The sequence below is a fragment of the Garra rufa genome, chromosome 5, assembly GCF_049309525.1.
Source record: "Garra rufa chromosome 5, GarRuf1.0, whole genome shotgun sequence".
In the NCBI taxonomy this organism is placed as follows: Eukaryota; Metazoa; Chordata; class Actinopteri; order Cypriniformes; family Cyprinidae; genus Garra; species Garra rufa.
The window spans coordinates 25,044,180-25,063,040 of record NC_133365.1 but is presented as its reverse complement, the minus strand read 5'-3'; the positions used below and the strand labels follow the sequence as shown (position 1 = coordinate 25,063,040).

At 37.5% G+C, this 18,861-nt stretch overlaps 1 protein-coding gene across 1 annotated transcript; it reads left to right on the top strand.

The window, feature by feature from the left end:
* Positions 1–822: 822 nt before the first annotated feature.
* Positions 823–17,248, top strand: tmem150ab (transmembrane protein 150Ab). Its single transcript, XM_073840781.1, has 8 exons — positions 823–914; positions 1,661–1,909; positions 2,051–2,098; positions 3,774–3,860; positions 3,994–4,061; positions 11,898–12,025; positions 12,108–12,285; positions 13,923–17,248. The coding sequence occupies exons 2-8, from the start codon at positions 1,845–1,847 to the stop codon at positions 14,231–14,233; spliced, it is 885 nt and encodes a 294-aa protein (XP_073696882.1). The 5' UTR covers positions 823–914; positions 1,661–1,844; the 3' UTR covers positions 14,234–17,248.
* The last annotated feature ends 1,613 nt before the right edge of the window (positions 17,249–18,861 follow it).

Genomic DNA, 18,861 nt, shown 5'->3' with positions numbered 1-18,861 from the left:
CTAAACTATTTATTTTGGGGCCTACATTATGTCAGAGTCAGTCTCACAGTTAAGAAATGAATAACAACCACCGTGTTCATTTGTACTCTATTGTGATGTGAAAGATAAGACAGAAATATTTTACATAAAATAACATTCAATATAACACAATACAAAGATAAAGATATACGCCAATAACAGATAAATACAAAGCCTGTAAAATAATAATAATATAAAACAAAAACATCAGGAATTATAAAATCTGTTAGTTTCTCCCAATGCTATAATACAATGTATTTATGTTTCGTTAATTCAAGTTTTTAACATATATGGTGTGCTGGCAAATACTTCATCCTGCAAAGTAGGGTTGAAATCACGAACCGATTCTTTTACATAAAGTTAATCTAGAACCGCAAACCATCTGAACGAATAAATGATTCTTATGAGCTGGTTCTTTTCAGTGAATCAAAAGTATCGCTTAACCTGTGTAGTCTGTTTCTGCAATTAATGATTCTTACGAGCCGGTTCTTTTCAGTAAACCAAAAGCATCCTGCTTAACCTGTGTAATCCGATTCTGCAATTAATGACTCTTATAAGCCGGTCAAACAAGCAGGTTCGTTTTAGTGAATATGATAAATCAGATAATATGATGAATCAGTTCGGTTGCTGAATTAATCTGTATATACTTCGAAGTCTTATTTTTGTTGATTGACTTACTGATTGAAATAAACCAGAAGGACGTTGTTTTGTAAATAAATAAATAAATATTTAAGAACTAAATACATAATGTTCTGAATTTAACCCTATAGAAATCCTCTATCCATTCCATTCAGACGCAAACGGAGATAAGGGCGCCCTCTGTTGATGAAAACTGTCCCTACAGGAGGTTGAGATGCAGCAGAAGCAGCATCCGCTCAGGAGCCGCGGGGCCTGCGGTAGGATAACGCTTTTACCTATCGAAACACAATATCTTAACAATGACACGCTAATTGTAGGGTAGTTCAAATGCTGTAGAAACACATATGTTGCGTATGTAGCTAGGCAAATACGCAGATAAGGAGATCTTTGCCGTCTTAAAAAGTTGTTTACTTGCAGTAGCATCTGCTGGATAGCTTGCAAGCTACACGATGTTGAGTTTTATCTTTAGAAATAATACCTTTTATTATTATTTACTGTCATTTTCGTGTAATTGTTATGTATCTTAAAGTTATAATTGTAAACAATCGTATGGTCAGTTTTGTCGTACTGTGTTTGCTGGTGTGACATTGAGGCTGATCTGGGCTGAAGGGGACATTATTAGTACGTGCGGCTGTCAGGTTGTTGATCTGACTTTGTGCTTCACAGGATCTTTCATCTCTTAGATTAACCGATTACAAATCTACCAGACATCTTTTGGTAGGCGTACCATTAACACATTTACATTGAGAAAGACTGGACCATAATATTAAATTCAATATATGAAGTCAGTGTAACTTAAATAAGAATTCACCCCACTAGGATTACATTATATAGCTTTAAATTGAGTTTAAAGCATTAATTAATTTATGCCTTTATTCTGTATACATTAAAAGCAAAAAAAAAAAAAATAAATAAATAGTGTTGCGTGTTAAGTCTTTTTTACTAAAATATTTTGTTGTGTCTTGGTAAACATCTATTAACAGTGTCTCTGTTTTTTCACTAGATATTGTTGGTTGTTGGTAATCGGCGAGTCTCCAGATGTAGTCGAAGGAGCATCACGTTGCCCCCACTGGTCCACATACCCCCCCACTGCATGGCTTCACTTGCTGGTGTCCTACACCGTGTCTCCATAGCCCCAGTCCTTCACACCCTCATGCTGGGGTCTCAGGCCTCTCACAGACTGACCAATGACTGCCTGGATTGTTCTGCCTGTCAGCCTGTCCGCCTTCTCCATCACGGGGATATGGATCGTGTGAGTGTTTATGTTACAGGGGTAGATCAAGTCAGAAGTTTTACGTTAAATTTTATATAGCTCTCCATCGTTTTTGTTTAACTATAAACAGACAAGTCATGTACTTATTAACAAATAACCATAAAATAATTTGTTCTATAGTTACGCCATGGCAGTAATGAACCACCATGTCTGTCCTGTTGAGAACTGGTAAGTTAACATTTACATTACATTTATCCAAAGCGACTTTCAAATGACGACAATAGATGCAATCAAAACCAACAAAAGAACAATAATATGCAAGTGCTATGACAAGTCTCAGTTAGCCTAACACAGTATGCATAGTAAGTTTTTTTTTTCACACTAAATAATTAGAAAACAAATACTGTATATAGAAAAAAGAACAAGGAACGCTAGTATTAGAGGGTCTTTTTTTACATAAAAATAAAACAAGTCAAATAAATAGAAAACAAATAGAGAATGTTAGCGTTAGAGGGTCATTTGTTATAATAAATAAAATGAAAGCAAGTATATAATATAGAAAAACAATAGGGAACTCTACTGTTAGAGGGTCTATTTCTTATAAAAAATAAAACAAGTCAAAAGAATAGAAAAACAAATAGAGAATTCTAGCATTAGAGGGTAATTTTTTTTAATAAATAAAATGAAAACAAGTAGACAGAATAGAAAAATAATGGGGAACTCTAGTGTTAGAGGGTCTTTCTTATAAAAATAAAAAGAGTCAAAAGACATTTTTGTACACTAAATAATTAGAAAACAAGTATATATATGTGTACACATATATATATATATATATACACTGTATATATAAAAAATAGGGAACGCTAGTGTTAGAGTGTCTTTTTTTATAAAAAAAAATACAAGTCAAATAAATAGAAAACAAATAGAGAATGCTAGCGTTAGAGGGACATTTGTTATTATAAATAAAATGAAGGCAAGTATATAATATAGAAAAAGAATAGGGAACTCTACTGTTAGAGGGTCTATTTATTTTATAAAAATAAAACGAGTCAAAAAAATAGAAAAAGAATAGAGAATGCTAGTGTTAGAGGGTCATTTTTTTATAATAAATACAATCTCTATAAAACTGTAACTCCATAAAGTCTACTGTATTATATTTCTTGCACAAATTTCTACAGCTATTCAATAATCACTATGATCAAAACTTTGCTGAGAAATGTGTTGCACACTATCCACTTCATGTCTTCTGTCATCTGATTGAGATTATACTTTTTTAACAGGTAAATTACATTTTAGTATTATTCTAAATGCATTGCATTTTCAGGTCAGGGTACACGCCTCTATTTGCTGTAAAAAAATTAAATTGTACTGATTTTTAAGTAAAAGTAAGAGTAACTTTTACATTGTTAGTATTATTTCTAGGTGAACACTTATTGGACTGAAGCATACATTATCCATACATTATTTCTAGAGAAATTATGTAAAAAATGTGAGCATTAAATATGATACATCAGGCTGTTGAGGATTTGTACATCTCTCAGTCATTAATTGTATTGCATTATAAACTTTACCCCCACAGTAAAAACAACAGGATTTTGATAAATGTAAAAGTATTTAATATCATCTTACTGAGACGTATTATAGGGAGCTATAGGGTGACAGCTGATATTTATATGCACTTTATGTAAGTAGCATGCTATACTGTTATAACAATTTCATTGACATACATTTACAAGCTATCAGAATTGACTTTTTGGCCATTTAAATATCAGCACCTGGACCAAGAAAAAACTCTATTAATTCATAATTCACACTTTACAGGGTTAAATCCTAAATTCCAAATCCAAAAAACCCACATACTGTTTAGGCTCTTCTTTCACGCTTGATTCTTTTTTTATCATAGGTCATACAATTTGACATGTACAGAGGAAACGGCTAAGAGGGGCTTCCCAAAGACCTGCTGTACTCTTCAAGACATCCCCCTCATCAGGTGAAAATTACTTTGAATTTATCTGGAAAACCACAAGATAACCACATTTTGGAGATGCCTCCTTTTACTATTACTGTTTTGCACCAATGTCTGAAAAGGTTGTCCAATATCTGATTTTCTGCTCTTTTAACAGTAAATGTGGTTGCTATCCACCAGAGAGCTGTCTCTTCAGTTTGATTGGCAATGTTGGGGCATTTATGGGTAAGAACTGCAGTTTGAAATGTAATAATAAAAAAAAAACTCCACAAAGAAGTTGATTACATAATCTGTTGCTTTAAGGTGTGTGATTTTTATTATTATTTTTTTACAATATTAAAATACTTATAGGGCTGCCCACGACTAAAGATTTTTATGGTCGACTAGTAGTCATTCAGTTTAAGCGATTAGTCGACTAATCGCACATTAATTAATAAACTATTTAAATCATAATAATTAGCCTTTAATTGCCTACATAGCCTAATGAGTGCTCAAGAAAGCACATAAAGCTTGCTACAGCACACCAGCAGAATTAATGATTATGAATAAATGATTAACAATGTAATAATTTATTGATAAACTGGTGCTTTTTTTGTTTGTTTTTGGTTTAAGAGATGAAGTTGATGACACTGACTCGTCATCTTCACAGTAGTTTTATATGGATTACATAATCTGAGAATATTTGTTTGCCATTTGAATTAGTTCATTTAAAAAGTAGACATTTCGCTCTCTATAGATATTTTTGATATCTGCAAGGCAAGTGTCAATTTTTTTGACATTCTCATGTTCACAGAGACCGAGACAGCAGAAAGCACATCCTGTTTCCTTTCATTATTTTACAAAAGCGCAATGTTTTGTTGTTATTGTGAGTGCACACAAATAAACGTAGAGTCTTTACATATTCAAAAGATGTATTACTTTTATCTGCATGACCAAAAATGATGGAGTATTTTAAGATGAATTTAGGCAAGGCAAGGCAAGTATATTTATATAGCACATTTCATACACAATGGTAATTCAAAGTGCTGTACATAAGAGGAGTTAAAATCACAATAGCATAAAAATCATAGTCATAAAAATTTAAAATAATAATCACACAAACAGATTTAAGAACATATCGAAACTCGTGACCCACACTTTCACTTTTAGTTTACTTCAGCGCGCTCTCTCAGTCTTGCTGAGAAAATTGCGGCAGCCTTCAGATAGGCAAACTGTACTTCGCCTTACCTGGTCTGCGCAATGTCTAGATAGACAAACTATACTTCGTCGTATCTACTTCAACAAATATTTAGACCGATAAACTATACTTCATCTTGTCTATTCACAACGAACAGTAATGTCACTAATCAGATAGACAAACTATACTTTGTCTTACCTGATCAGAGACATCACGCCGTGGTCACCAAATTGTAAGAACATTTTAAATGATTTTAAAATTGATTTAAAAATTAATTAAAACAGTAGAAATGGTTATCACACTAACAACAATAAAAACAGAGAATTTAAGAACATTTAAGATGATTTGAAAAATAGATTTTAAAATTAATTTGCACAGTAAAATGTTTATACATAAAATAATGCAGTCTGTTCGGACGTAGCACAGTGCTCATTCAATAAATGCACAACTAAACAGGTGAGTTTTGAGTCTGCATTTAAATGTGTCTAATGTATTAGCACATCTGATCTCTTCTGGAAGCTGATTCCAACTGCGGGCGGCATAATAGCTAAAAGCGGATTCCCCTTGTTTTGTGTGAACCCTTGATATTACTAACTGACTCGATCCTAGTGATCTGAGTTGTCTGTTAGGTTTGTATACAGTGAGCATATCTGCAATGTATGTTGGTCCTAGGCCATTGAGTGCTTTATAAACAAGTAAAAGTACTTTAAAATCTATCCTAAACATAACTGGTAGCCAGTGTAAGGACCTGAGGACTGGTGTGATATGCTCTGATTTTTTGGTTCTAGTCAGAATCCTGGCAGCAGCGTTCTGTATGAGCTGCAGCTGTCTAATGGTCTTCTTGGGAAGGCCAGTGAGGAGACCATTACAATAGTCCACCCTGCTGGTGATAAAGGCATGAACAAGTTTCTCCAAATCTTGACGGGAAACAAAACATCTAATTCTTGCAATGTTTTTGAGATGGTAGTATGCTGATTTAGTTACTGCTTTGACATGGCTACTGAAACTGAGGTCTGACTCAAGAATCACACCCAGATTCTTGACTTGATTTTTTGTTTTTTGACCCCTAGCGTCAAGGTACGCATTTACCTTATGAACTTCATCTTTGTTTCCAAATGCAATGACTTCCGTTTTCTCCTTGTTTAACTGTAAAAAGTTTTGGCACATCCAACTGTTAATTTCATCAATGCATTGGCAGAGAGAGTCAATGGGGCTGTAGTCATTTGGCGATAAGGCTAGGTAAATCTGGGTATCATCTGCATAGCTGTGATATGCAATTTGGTTCTTTCTCATTATTTGACTTAGTGGGAGCATATACAGGCTGAACAACAGCGGCACTAGAATTGAGCCTTGTGGGACTCCGCATGTCATGGATGTCCACTTAGACTTATGTTCTCCTAGACTCACATAATAGCCTCTCCCTTCTAAGTATGACCTGAACCAATTTAGAACCATCCCAGAAAGCCCGACCCAGTTTTCCAGTCTATCTAAAAGAATGTTATGATCGACTGTGTCGAACGCAGCACTGAGATCTAGTAGTACCAGCACTGATATTTTGCCAGAATCTGAATTTAGGCGAATATCATTTATTATCTTTATGAGCGCTGTCTCTGTGCTATGATGTTGTCTGAAGCCAGATTGGAGATGGTCCAGGTATCCATTTGAGTTTATGTAGTGATTCAGCTGATTGAAAACAACCTTTTCAATAATCTTGCTTATGAAAGGAAGATTTGATATTGGTCTATAGTTGCTCAGTATGGTGTTATCAAGATTTTTCTTTTTCAGAAGGGGCTTAACAACTGCAGTTTTCAGGGAGTTTGGAAAAGTCCCAGAAAGAAGTGAGGTGTTCACCACTTCTAAAAGATCTGCTTCTAAACAGTTAAGCACACTTTTGAAAAAAGATGTGGGAAGTGTGTCAAGGTGGCATGTTGACGATTTGAGGTGCTGTACTGTTTCTTCCAAAATGTTGCTATCGATTTCTTCAAAAGTAGACATAATGACTTCTTTTTGAAATTGTGGTCGAATCTGTCTGACCTCTGCATAACTTGAGGGTGTGCTAATTGTCTTTCTGATATTATTGATCTTCTCAGAAAAGAAGGAAGCAAACTCATCGCACTTGCTGTCAGAGAGCAGTTCACTAGGGATCTGACTAGGGGGGTTTGTTAGTCTCTCAACGGTAGCAAAAAGAGTGCGAGTGTTGTTTAAGTTGCTGTTTATAAGGTTCGAGAAGAATGTTTGTCTAGCTTTACCTAGTTCAACATTGAAAGCATGAAGGCTGTCTTTATAGATGCTATAGTGAATTTCAAGTTTTGTCTTCCGCCACATCCGCTCAGCTTTCCTGCATTGTCTTTTCATACTCTGTACTGCTGTTGATTTTCTCCATGGTGATTTCTTGCCAGTCATCTGTCTGACCTTCACAGGTGCAATGTCATCAATGACATTCTTAACTTTTGAGTTAAAGGACTCCAGGAGAAAATCAACAGAGTCTGCAGAAATGCTTGGCATTGAAGACATAGCCTTCATAAATAGCACACTAGTGTTATCGTTAATGCATCTCTTTCTGACAGAGACTGATCTAGATTCAGTGGTAGCAGAGATCAATATATCAAAGAAAATACAGAAGTGATCAGATAGTGCTACATCCTTGATAACAGTGGATGAAATGTTTAGACCCTTACTGATGAGTAAATCAAGAGTGTGTCCACGATTGTGTGTAGGCCCATGCACATGCTGAATCAGGTCAAACGTGTTCAAAACCGTTATAATTTCTTTTGTAGTTTTGCTTTCTGCATTGTCTATGTGAACATTAAAATCCCCTGCAATAGCAAAACAGTCAAACTCTGAACAAATCATTGATAGCAGTTCTGTGAACTCTTCAACAAAGGCTGGAGAGTATTTTGGGGGCCTGTAAATAATGATAAACAGAATGCGTGGAGCACCTTTCAGTGCAATCCCTAGATATTCAAAAGACAAGTACTGACCAAATGACATTTGTTTGCATTCATAGACATCTTTAAATAGGGCAGCTACACCACCTCCCCTTTTGACAGCTCTGCAGACATTCATGAAAGTAAAGTTAGGAGGGACTGCTTCATTTAGGACTGTTGCACTAGAGCTGTCTTCTAACCATGTTTCATTTAAAAACATAAAATCCAGGTTGTTTGTGGTTATAAAATCATTTATCAGAAGTGATTTATTTTTTAGTGAGCGAACATTTAAAAATGCTAGCTTGATGGCATCACTTTTTGTCTCTAGAGCAATCTTAGTTTGATGCCTAATAAGCCTCAGATTATGGCGCTTTTCCACTACACAGTACCAGCTCGCCTCGGCTCGGCTCGACTCGACTCGGCTCTGTTTGGTTTTCCACTGTGTAAAAGTTGTACCTGTACCGGCTTCCAGGTACTTTTTTCCATACCACCTCCGGCGAGGTTCCAAGCGAGCTGAGGCGAGCTGAGGCGATACTAAAATGTGACGTGAAAACACAGCAGACTGCTGATTGGTCAGAGAGAATCGTCACTATTCACTGCATCATCATTGCACGCGCCAGCAATAGTATCCAGAATAACCCCACCAATTTTAAAAAGTTTGGCCAGAGTAGGGATGTTAACCGATGACCGTTTGACCGGTGGTTGGTGCGTCTTTTACGCATTCTGAAGGTGCCTGTTTTATCCATTGGTTTTATCATGTTGCAGTCTATTAGGCAACATTCCGCATAAGATGGGCTTAGATTTGGAAATACATTACATCTACATTTCAGTGGTAACCGATAAGGTGATGATGATCATCATCTTTCTTTATTATGGTTAGCACTGTTACCTCAACTAAAGCGGCGTCTCTTCGGAGCTGTCATTTTCTTAAATGAGCCGTGGCAATGTTTCAAATGAGCTTCTAACCTAGACAAACGCCTTTATTTTCAAAGCGATCACCTTGTACCCAAACCATTTGAAACTAAGGAGCCATTTGTCCTACGATTACATACAACAAGCTCTTCGGCGCCGCGTTTGCGGGACTCATGTTTCGCGCTGTCGGGGATTTTAAAAAAGTGACGTGAGTGGCAGTGTGTGCGTGTGTGTGCGGGAGGCAGAGCGGCAGAGAGATGCGACAGAGTTGCGAAATTGCAGGCGCGGCTCGAAATGGCTGTTATTTCAAATAGCGTACCATATTTTAAACTAATCGGTTAACCGGTTTCAACCGGCTAATGAGGCTCGGTGGTCGGTCAAGAAATTTTTTAGTTTTCGCCATCCCTAGGCCAGAGATTGCGTGACATATCCAATCCATTACATATTATGGCAACTCGGAAGAATACGCCGTGGTCAAACGAGGAGGTGCAGACAGCGGGTGTGTGTCGCGTAGAAGATTACATCACGGCAGTTTCTTGCAGCGTCGCTATGACAACCAGGTACTATTGTGGAGGTACAGGTACAACTTTTACACAGTGGAAAACCAAACAGAGCCGAGTCGAGTCGAGCCGAGGCGAGCTGGTACTGTGTAGTGGAAAAGCGCCATTAGATGTGTGAACTGTACGATTTGAAAGGGCCTTAGACTTTCTATCACATATTAAAACAGAAATAGGGAAAGCTACAGTCACACTGGGTTACTGCTTGTTTTATAAACATTCCTGATTGTTGCTGCTACCGTAGCGGGGACCCCACACATATCACTGAGAGCTGTTATCAGTTGTTTTTGGTTCACTCACAGCAGATGCAGGAGGGTTTGAGCCCTGGCGTTGTGGCAACGGCCGGAGAGCTCTCACAGGAGGAGGAGGGTGAGCTGGGCCCACAGGCTTTGGTGGTTGTGGTGCCTGCCGTTTTTTAGTTGATAACTGGGGGCTTGCAGCAAAAGAGTGGGAGAGTCTGGTTCCAGCATATACCAGTTCCTCCATTTTCTGTGAGAAGCTTAGAAGTGGAGATGCTGGAGAGAGGGATAATGTGTCTGGTGAATGGAGCTCTGGCTCTGGTGTTTCCGGTGGCTGGAATATGTTGTTGTCCTGGCTTCCCTGACTGTTTACCAGAAAGTCATCCTTCGGTGCTGAGTCTTGGAGCTGTTGTAATACGTCACAGTCTGTCTGTGATAAGCTCTGTGAGCAGGGCTCAGCCAGGAAAGTGTCCATAAGCAGTGCTTGTTGTGGCTGCGTGGCGTTGTCAGTGTCCTTGTTGGTTGTGTTGGCCACATGATGACTCTGAAGCTGATAAGATGTCCTGTCGTCACTTTGTCCAAGTGTGTGTGTGCCATTCATGTTGGGTGGACTGGCACATTCTACTGAAGGATGCCGGAGTGAAAAATAGATATTGTCCTTAAGCACTCTCGCACCAAGTTTGTTTGGGTGAAGGCCGTCCAGTTTGAACAGTTGTCTATGGCCCCAGAAAAGATTGAAGTTGTCAATGAAGTTGACTCCTTTTAGACTGCAGGTTCTTTGTAGCCAGGTATTCAGTCCGAGCAACCGTGAAAACATGTTAATTCCCCTTGCTGGGAGTGGTCCACTGATGAACGACTGAATTTCAAGTCTTCGAAGTGTTTCAATGAGTTCACCGAAATCCTTCTTTAGGAGTTCTGACTGCTCTTTCCGAATATCGTTCTTTCCCACATGGATGATGATTCGATTTGCAGTCTTGTGCTTCATTAGAATGTTCCGAAGTTCCATGTTCACATCAGAGACGGTTGCTTGAGGACAGCAGCATGTAGTTGTAGTTCTGCTACTGATATTTCTGATAATGGAGTCACCCACTATCAGAGTCCTGGGCTCGGGTGCGCTCTGAGCTGAGTGCCGCTGTCTGCTCGACCTTGCGCGCCTGTTTATAGCAATGTTAGCAGTTGGCTGACATGATACATGTTCAGTCACATTTGGGGATTCCTCACCCACATTCATTAATGCTTCAAATCTGTTTTCTAGCTGTATAGGGGGTGGTAAAACACCAGTTTTTGCAAGCCTTGTCATAGCCATATCTGGGGTAGAGGATGCTACCGCAGCAATACGAGATACTCTTGACAGTCTGATGTCTCGAGTGCCTTTGGGTCTCGCTCCCTGTTTTTGCCATCGATTTGTGTGTCGATCAGTTTTGGCTTGTTCCTCTACATTTCTAAACTGTCGATATTGACTAGATTCACAGGACTCACCGGCTGTATGCTGAGGGGGTCCGTGATGATGATTCTCTGTGTGTTCCGCCTGTTTTGGAAGTCCAGCAAGTAACTTTGTTTCTAAAACCACAATCCTTTGTAAAAGTCTGTGGCAGTTTGTGCAGCAAGTAGATTCCAGAAGAGGCATTTTCTTTCTTGTCTGTTGAAAGTAGGCAGCTGTGTTTTCCCGTCTCCGGAATGTAAACTGCTGGCAGTGGGAGGCAAAAAGTCTCCTTTTTTCGTGATGTTTGTATCAAAAATGTGTTGTCTGAGCACTGTGCTGATCTGCTGAAGTTAAATATTAGAAAAATCGGAGAAAAGTTCAAAAGCAGGGAGCAAAGCGCGGAGCAGTAAGCAAAAGCGTCCGAACAGTAGCAAAGCCGGAAATCGAAGATGAATTTACTTCATCTGTCATGCAGTAAGCACGCTACTATTCAGCTTCCACACTTAGTCACTTGACATTTTTCTAGGTTAACATTAGATTGAGCTGCCATGTAAAGTTGCTATTACTTACAGCCATGTTTAAGGGCGATGAATGATAGGTGAGTGTTTGGATGTCCTGCCCGATATACTGTTTTACCACGTAGATCAGCTGTTAATGATCTGTCTATCACAGACCCCACTGTTTGTGGAATTTTAGCGACTAATGAAATTTTGGTCAACCAAGCCTCTTCTCATTGTCTAACAGTCAGTCAACTATTAAGGGTCAGCCCTAAATACTTGTATCCATCCAGTAATTTTGTCTGTGTGTGTCTGATGTATTCCTGCAGTGGTTATGGTGTGCATGCTGCGTTATGCCCAAGTGATTGAACACAGCCACCATTGCTGGACCAACACAAGTGCTTTGGTGTCTGGTTGCATTAATGCCCTGGGTTTGGTCATGGTGGGCAACTTTCAGGTGAGCAGGCAAGACTGGACTTGTCTCTTCAGCTCATTAATTAAATCTAGACTAACTTGTATTCCTTTGTCTTTTTTTGTAGGTTGATCATGCCAAGACGCTTCATTATGTAGGAGCGGGTGTAGCTTTCCCTGCCGGCTTGCTGTTTGTGTGTCTGCAGTGTGTTCTGACCTACCGTATAGCAGAGACAGCACTGGACTACTGGATGGCTCATGTCCGTGTGGCTCTCTCAGCTGGAGCTCTGGTATCGCTTGTCCTGAGTATCCTTACCAAGAGCTCATGAATGTTTCTGTACTTTGTGTTCGACCTGAAGGAAGACACTGGAAATCAGTCATAATCTGATAGATAAAAATCTAATTTAGACGGATATGTTTGAACATGGAGCCAAAAGCCAAAAACACTTTATTGTATAGTATCATAGTGGAGAACAGCATTGATTGGCTAGTAACAGTGGATGATGAAAGACACAGTGTCCAGTAAATAAGTATATTAATAGGGTTTACACAATACAAACATTCCAGCGCTCTGTAGTACCAATGCCAGAAAAAACATGCCATTGTGAACATGCAATATATAACCAGCATGAGTATATTTGTAGCAATAGCCTAAAATAAAATAAGAATTTTATTTTATGCCAAAAATCATTAGGATATTACGTAAATATCATGTTCCATAAGGATATTTTGTAAATTTCCTACCGCAAAAATTTAAAAACCTAATTTTGATTTAGTAATACGCATTGCTAAGAACTTCATTTGGATAACTTTAAAGGCCAGATATTTGCCAAATATTTCCCTAACAAACCACACATTAACGGAAAGCTCATTTATTCAGCTTTCAAAAAATGTACCCTTATGACTGGTTTTGTGGTCCAGGGTCACATATTTAAAAATATAAATATTAGTATAAACAAATTAAATTAAAACAGCATGTAGTCTTCAAGTACAGCATGTTTTTTTTTTATATATAATTATTTAAGTAAATGTTCTGAAATGAAATTAAGAGCATAAGTAAAAGAACAAAGAAAGAAAATAAACAGCATTAGAAGTCACTGTTAGAAGTTTAAAGTGATTTTTCAACAGTAAACAGTGTAAGTAAACAGTGCTAGAAGTTTTTAAGCAGACAGTCCAAAATAAAAAACAAAGAAAATAAAACAACTACAAAGAAAAAAAACAGTGCTTGATATTTTGAAAGTCTTTTTAAAATATGCAAGTAAAGAGTGTGCAATAAAATAAAGAACAAAGAAACAAACAGAACAGGCAATAGAATCGTTTGAAAACGGGAACAAAGAAAAACCAACATTGATTGGCAAGTGTCCAGTATCTAATAGCAGTAGACATTAAGTAAATGGAGAGACATGTAAACAAAATACAAGTTATTAAATGTAAAAAAAAGTAAAAAAAAAATTGTTCAAAATCATGCTGCTATTATACAACATGGTAAATGCAGAAAATTATAAAAACGTATCACTGTAATTGCCGTAATGTAGTCCTATGAAAATGTACAGCAAATAATTTTCCATGGGTTATATCACAAATTAATTAATTAAATTCTTTAATAATACACTAACTGTGCAAAAAGATCAATTACGGTAAAAAAGAAAGAATAGTTACAGTACATCACCAAAGGTCATGTTAAATAATGGGTAACACTTAATTTTAAGATGTCCTTGTTACGCGTTACACGTACTTACTATTATAATAACAATGAATTATGCATAATTACATGCAAGTAACCCAAATCCTGTCCCTAACCATGTAGTTAATTAATATTACTCAGTACTTAAATGTATAATTACACTTTAACAAGGACACCATAAAATAAAGTGTAACCAAATAATGGTATTAATGCTACAGTTCCGTGTACCCATTCCTTAACATCACCCTTTCTATTCAAGGTGGTATCTTCTTCGTCCATGAGAGTTTTGTATTGCAGCACGCCGCAGCCATCTGTGAATGGGTCTTCACGGTCTTGGTCCTGGTATACTATGGCACCTTCACCTATGAGTTTGGCACTGTCAACAGCGATACCATGATGGCGGCCTTAATGAAACGCAGTCAACATCATCATCCAGGGTCAGCGGTCATCATGGGGGGTATCGGGAAAGGTGTTGCAATGGGATGTGGTGCCCGCAGTCTCAAGTCACCAGGAGGCAGCAGCACTTCCACACACCTCAACTGTACACCTGAAAGCATTGCCATGCTTTAGGGGTTAACCGCTGCGCATTCTCTCAGACCTCAGCACATAGACTCTTCATCTGGCTCATGGAATTGTGAAACACTGGTACAAGCAATACACAATAACTTGTGAGGTTACAGTAGGTTTACAGACTTGTTGATTTGAATCCAATGACCGGTAAGGTATTTTGCATGATATTTTGCATTCATGTGTAAGATAACTCAAAGTACAGCCCTAATAACCAGCATAGACAATTCCTTCCCACGATTCATGGGGCCTCTGATAGAAATGTTTTAATTTTACTATGCCAAAACTGCAATAACCCATTTTTAAAGGCACATTCACATTGACAATAAATTGTTTAGGGTCAACAAGTGGATTGTTGGCTGATAGTAGGATTTCTGCATCAGGATCAGTCCTGCAGGGATTATGTATTATGTAGGCCTGGAAATTCGGAGTTAGCATTTTAACACTTCCTGTTCTATTGTCCCAAATCAATAGGTTTTTGGTTAAATGCCTGAAATAAGATACTGTATGTACACTCTTAAAGATAAAGATGCTTTAAATGGTTCTTCACAGCGATGCCACAGAAGAACCATTCAGTCAAAGGTTCTTTAAAGAACCATCTCTTTCTTACCTTTTTATAATCTGAATACCTTCTTTCGCCACAAAGAACCTTTTGTGAAACAGAAAGATTCTTCAATGTTAAATGTTCTTTATGGATCCATTTAGACAAAAAAGGTTATTTTATGACATTGTGAAGCACCTTTATTTTTAAGAGTGTAGTGAGCAAGCTCCAGATATTTTTATGTTTTATTTTACAACGTAAAATACATCAATAATACCCCCTTGTGATTTATTTATTTATTTATTTATACGTTTTACTTAAGGCAGTTGTTAACAAGTGGCTAAATGGGACTAAAGAGGTTGTCAGGAATAATAAACGCCATCCCGCCAAACAGGAAAACTCATCTACTCACTAGTCCACTTTTACTGCTTCGTTGTTTTTTTAATAACTAAGAAATTATTCTTACTCTGACTTTCAAGCAAAATGTTTTTTTTTAAAAAAGCTTTACTGTTTTTCTAATGATTACATTTAGGCTTTAACATTCATGAAAGTTGTGTTGATTTTTTAAAATATTAACATGATGACCAAAACGTTTAAGGATTATGAACTTTTGTTGGTCACAGGCAGTGTTGCCAAGTCCACGGTTTTCCAGCGGAATGTGCTGCTTCAACACTGTTGCTGCTTCTTGTTCGCTGTTTGAAGTGACCCCAGTGATGTGATATTTAGCACCTGGAATTTGAATTTTACGACCTGATCTCATGACGAAAACATACCTGTAGGATCTTTCATCTTTCAGCTCTTTCATCATGAGTCATGTTTTTCACGGGATTCGTACCCAAGGATTCCTTATCCGAAGTCCAGTTCCGTGCCGGCTGAGCTACCGAGCAAACTTGTTACGTGCGGTGTTGTGCCCATTTTGGACCCTCTTCCAAATTATTACCCCCTTTCAATGAAATTGCTTGAAATCGGATTTTACAACCTGTTCTCATGACGACAACGTACCTGTGAGAAATTTTTCGCAAGACACGAAATACGTAGTGCCATGTACGTTTCATGACATATTCGATGTGAAATGTCCACTGAGTGGTGTTAAAAGTGTTCTTTTTTCCCCTGGAACAGATGAACCGACATATGGTACGTTTTATGTGACATTGGTTTTGTATGTGTCACTGCAGTTCTGACTTAAAAAAAGGTCTGTTGAGTGGTGCTATAACTCTAATGCTTCATAGCCTACCTGATAGTATGAACAAAAAAGAATGTGGCGTAAAAACGCAGTCGCAAGCATGTTGTTTTAGCTTGTTTTTCGCTCTCTTATCTTTCATGTCTTTCATTGTAAGTAATGTTTTTCACGGGATTTGTACCCAAGGATTCCGCATCCTAAGTCCAATTCTGTGCCGGCTGAGCTACCGAGCAAGCTTGTTATGTACAGGGTTTATTGAAATCGCTACATGATTGCCTAATCCTAACCCCACACCTAACCTTAAACCTACCAATACTAGGCGGATAGTAAATCGGCACAGCACCGGAAAGCGAAACATATGGAGCAATAATCATAACTGTGTACGAAAATGCCTACAAGTGCTTGCTGTTTTACAGCCTCTAGTGTTCATTTCTGTTAGAAACTGCAGTGATATGAACTTTTTTTTTTTGTACGTATTTAGCATCTTGCGAAAATGTCATGAGATCAGGTAGGAATTTAACCAGGGGAACCCTGCCAAAAAACATGCCTTTGACCCCCTGGAATATGATTGGGATAGTTTTGAATAGCAATTAGGCGGATTTTGTTGTGAAAACCTGGCAATTCTGGTCACCGAGATTATTTTATGCAGTAATCCAAAAGCTTGAAAAAAGAATCCTGTTGGGCTATGTCGAGGAAACCAGGGTGATGCTAACTTCCAGAAATTCTGGCCTACACAAATACGTCATCGCTGCATTTCTATATTGGTGGTTGGTGCACTGTATCTCTGAAGGTGATTTGTCGTAAAACTCATTTGTCACTCATGTTGCCCTAAATCGCTATCTCCCATAGAAAACCATGTGACTTTGATCACTTCGTCAGTGTGAATCTGTTACACAACTGCCAGCAATACCAAGACACACGTTTAGACAAAGAAGATAATTGGCTAAACCGATCCAACCTTCCGTAACCTGTTTAATCTGTAGAAACTGTGATTACACAACAGGTCAAGCCATCACTGTAGCAATGAAGATGTTAAGTTGGTTGCACCAGCCATTGCTGCCACTAGTTGGGTTGCAATAAGGTTGAGGTTTAGTCACTTTAGTCAAACAGCGATACTTTTTATTCATACCTGAGATGCAGGTGGTCCATATTTATGTATTCATTCCAGGTGTTCACAGCTTAGTTTGATCTGTGGCACTGTTTTGGCATGATATCCGGTGCTGTGGACTTTCTGTCCTATAGCTCTAGATAAAATGTGGCTGTATTGAATAAGAACATCTCTGTGCAACCTTTTGAACATTTTGGTGCTTTGCCAAGTTTTTGCCATCACTTAATCTGAAAACTGCCTGTATTGATCAGTGGCATCCCAGGTATATTGCAAACAAGTTCCTAATATTTCAGGATGACAAGAAACAGGATTTTGTGTCCATTATTATATTTTGTTTTAAGCACAGTTGTTTTTCATTCATTTTTCACATTTAGAAATATAAGATGATATTAATTTGACTTTTTCAAGAGACGTTTTAATGGTGCTCTTGTTCCGTCATAACTATGATTAATTGAAAAAGCAAATAAGCTGTCTGTACTTGAGTTTCTTATTTTTATTAGCTCATATTGTACACGTGACCAAGGAAAAAATGATTCTAGTTGGGTATAGATTCATATTAATGTAACATTCGTATTGAAACCTACAGATTCACTAAAGGGACATGGTGAGGGGGAAACATTTTATTTCAATAATTTATATTTGCAAAATTCTCGCAGTCCCTCAAAAATTGGTCACAAAGTAAGTTTGTGCGGGAATCACAATACTTTTGAAAAATACACAAAAGCATTGAAAAAAAAATATATAACACTTTTTTGTGAGAATGCAAAAGTATTTTGCACGCAAAAGCACTGAAATAACATTTTTCCTCCTGTCCTGTATTTTTTTTCGTCTTTAAGTTCTAGACTTGATAAATGTATCTGCACAGTCTCAAAACAGGAAATGCTTTTCCAGGCAGGCTCGTATATATCTGCATTTGACGTGAATGTTTAGATGGAGAAGCAAACAACTGGTAGTCACACTAAGGTCTCAAACTAAATTAGATTATTTTAACTTTTTGGAAGTTGGAGATAGTGTATTAACAAAGACATCCATGTTATTTTTCCAACATTCTTTAATTTTAATCTAGCATTAAGAGAGAATCAGAGGTCTTAACCCGTTTTTTTGTTTTAGTGTATTGTTTTAAAACTTATACTATTTATGATATGCATTTGTTACGCAGAGCTGCTTGTAAATGAATGCCTTTAGCTGAGCATAATATTGCATAGAATATGAGTACTGCAATGAGACTGGGGTCTAGTCAATAATTCTGAAACGAAGAAAGCTTCCTTATCAGCATCACACCTTCGTTATAACCTCAGTTCCTTCACATGTCATTTTGTAATATATAGAACACTCTGAAGAAATTCTTTTTTGAGTAATTCATATATTGGAAATGATGTCGTGCACTAAAGGGGAAACCTGAGTATTTTTTTTTATGTGTTTAGTGGACCCAAAATGTGAAATCCTCCATAATAAGCTGTATTTTGACTACACAGTATTTTAGTTTTTAGATATTGCTCATTTGAAAGCAATATATTGAGAGTTATTATAGAAACCAATGAGAGTTGGTTATGTGTTGTATCTGTTCGTTTATAATTTATTCTTTGTAATGCCAGACAATGAAACCATGCAATATTCAACTTCTATTCACGTACTTGCAAACAAGTATACCTCTATGAAAATCCTACTGTGGTGAGATGTTCAGAGTTTCCTAAAGGAGCTGCTAAGACGTATGTTACTTGAGCTATTTATGTTGTTTCTGTTTTGTGTGAAAGGCCAAAATCAAACATCTGCAGATGTCCTGATGTCTCATGAAGCTCAGT